General features: G+C 30.7%; 1 protein-coding gene across 7 annotated transcripts in view; it reads right to left on the bottom strand.

Moving 5' to 3' along the window:
- The window catches only part of hlk (hulk), a 115,475-nt gene extending 112,423 nt beyond the window's left edge, over positions 1–3,052 (bottom strand). For 4 of the 7 annotated variants that reach the window (XM_067046727.1, XM_067046728.1, XM_067046729.1 and 1 more), the window contains exon 1: positions 2,847–3,052. In XM_067046727.1, the coding sequence (XP_066902828.1) occupies positions 2,847–3,015 (169 nt within the window). In that variant the 5' untranslated portion in view covers positions 3,016–3,052. The remainder of the gene's footprint in view (positions 1–2,846) is intronic. The other 3 variants (XM_067046730.1, XM_067046731.1, XM_067046733.1) reach the window with 2 other exon arrangements.

The raw sequence follows: 3,052 nt of genomic DNA, 5'->3' as shown, positions 1-3,052 counted from the left end.
AAAAAAAAAAAAAAAAAAATAGCTTTAATTTCTATCCCAGCCCACCTATATACATATTGTGTCTATCTATACAATAATTTGGGTCGTATAGTAAAGTTGTGTGCCCATCGTACCAGACTGGTTTTTTTTTTTTTTGGACTGTTAAACAGATAGATTCCTTGAAAATTTCTAATCTATAATTTGACCAGATTACAATACTATCCTTACGTAGTAAGTGTTTAGTAATGAAATAATAAAATAAAATAAAAAATATTGGAAGATTTGTTGACGATGTGTAATAAATTGTAAAGAGATGTTCCGAGTAGCAGTCAATAAAGATATATAAATAGAAAAAAACTTTATAAGCAACCGACGTTTTAGCCCAATTTTTAGGGCTTCACCAGGGCTAAAACGGAACAAGAAGAATATATTCAGAAAGGTTTGTAAAAATATATATATTAAAAAGGAATACAGTAAACTGAAGGAATATAAATATAAATGAATAGAATAATAATTAATAACAACTAATTATTTTACTTTATGAAACCTTTTATGTAAATTCTTATTGCCACATAATATATTACAATATTTTTTCTTGTTCTCATTTAGTCCTGATGAAGCCTTATAAATTTAATTAACAATTTTTTTTGCTGTTTTCTATACAATTCTTGACCATTACCAGAATCATCTTTCTACTAAATAAAATAATGATAATTTGTGATCTTGTAAATATTTAAAAATATGCCAAAACTCCGTTTTTAAAACTTACTTCAAAAGAGATCAAACATATGAATCTGATCCGTTAATTCATATTTTTTTTTTATGTTTACTATTACTTAAATTTTTACCTCAGTTTGATTTTCATTTTACCCAATTTACAAACATGTACATTTTATTCATACGAAATTCCCCCTAAAGCTTAACTTTGTAGTTTCGATTCCCGCTTTGATTTTTTTTACATATAAATCTACAAAATAATTCTTGATGGATGTCTTCTAGACCATTGTATACGTCTTGTACCATAATCTATAATACCGATCAATATCGAGTATTTCATTAAATTACAAATAACCGAAATAAATTTAATACCTTATAGTTATTTCGGTCATGATACCAACAACAAACAAAAAAAACGTTTTTATACATAGATTATATCATATAAAAAGTTCTTATTCATATTAAAGAGTGAAAAACAGAAGAAAAAAAGAACAAAATTTGTTTTAACCTAAGTACATAATTTAAATATATCGTATTTGACATAAAGAAAAATATACTTCATAAATTTTTGCAGTGAACTAAAGAATTTCTTAATCAGATTATTCCCAACGGGTGCTTTTTTTGCCTGATTTTTAAATATTTAAAAATTTTTTTTTACTTTTTTTAGGTCTACCAAACTTTGTGATAATTACTACTATAAAACAAAAATGTTACTATATAGTTATTTTATCATATAAAAAATGATTTTGCAAATTCAAGGGCAAAAATTAAAAATAAAGGACAACATTTATTTTAACCTAAATATATAGTGTAAATATATCGCATATCCAAATCAGATTATTTCCACCACGTGCCTTGCTTTTCCGATTTTTAAGACAAATTAATTAAAATAGAACGTTACAGAAACTACTGTTGCTGTTTAGTTTTTGTAATCTTACAAGTGTTTTTAAACTAGTAATATCTTTTAAATTTGAAAAAAATGTTGCCTCATTTATGTAAAATTTACTTATTTTTTTACTTGTACCTTCTTGGCAAGCAATTTTAGTGACAGGCGAGCGGTCATTTTTCAGCAATTAGGAATAACAGCATGCGTTAAAATGAATAAAACGTTAATTATTAAGCAAAAAAAAAAACATGTTTCGTGGTTTGGGTATTATATGTTCAAGTAGATCCTTCATCCAGTTTCTTGCCGTATCCCCTCCGACAGATAGGTATTCTTCCACTGGCAGGGGAATAGAAGAAAATGGTAACCCGATCCAATGTGGGTCAGATCGCGAGATAAAGTTATCCCCGCTGGTGTGAGATGGCCGGGTGGGCCCCTACAATAAAACCCTTAGGCCCAAAATATATAAAGAAAGCAGAGCCGTCTTATTTATAACACCAGCTCCTTCTAGGCCAAAAGCACAGATAGTCTTAGCTCAAGTCTTTCGTCACCTATACTCCAACTCTGACCATCTTCAGCTTACTTTAAAAATAAATTCAGATTCAGTATAAATTTATTAACAATAACCTTGTATTGTTATATTCTCAAATTTTTAAATTATTTTATCGATACCTAAAAAAAACATTAGGTCAAAATTTCGGATCGTTATTTATTGTAATTTCAATTTAATGGATATTTGGGGAATATCACTGAGATAGGAATCGCGAAAGCTTTGAAAAGATCTCTGCTTTATAATGTTGTATTGAAGGAGTTTTTATGTAGGTTTATCTGCCAATCCATATGGATTGAGTTATTTTGAATTTCACATTAATGACTAAGTTTCTAGAATGCTTTATGGTGTATTTAAGATCGTGTTATTTAAAATATACAAGATATAGATCATTGTTCTGATCCGGTGAGCCGCCGATGTTATTTTAAAATACCACTGCCCTACTTATAGGCTTGAGAATACTGGCATGAAACACCGTCGAGACATCTTGCCAATTCCATCCCAACACTAATATGCCGTTTCAGTTTGATGTTTTGTATCATTTAATTCGATCCATTTTTTTTTAACATTCTTTTCCTATAGTAAATTGAGAGTTATTGACATTTGTCAGTTTGTGTCTGTCAAATGTCCCTTGTTATGGGAAGTGACGGAATCGGGATTTACATTCCATTTGGAGAAACTCCTGTTGCAAAAGCCACTCAAACATTGTTTACTTACACCAGAAGACGGCGACAAAGTCGTTTTCGTTTAAGATCCTCTCGAGCTGCTTGGCGGTGACCTCCTCGATGGTCGGTTCTGTCTTCGGGAGGGGCTCTTTCTCTTTCTTTCCTCCTGCCGCCGCCGAGAGGAGGAGCAGGGACACCCATGGGTACCACCACCTAGACATCACGCACCGCACTGCCTCTTTCAACAATCTACTCACT

Source organism: Halyomorpha halys, unplaced genomic scaffold (assembly GCF_000696795.3).
Source record: "Halyomorpha halys isolate HHAL.00 unplaced genomic scaffold, Hhal_1.1 Scaffold164.1, whole genome shotgun sequence".
NCBI lineage: Eukaryota > Metazoa > Arthropoda > Insecta > Hemiptera > Pentatomidae > Halyomorpha > Halyomorpha halys.
Note: the sequence above shows the minus strand (reverse complement) of the source record. Positions and strands in the feature narration are given on the sequence as shown.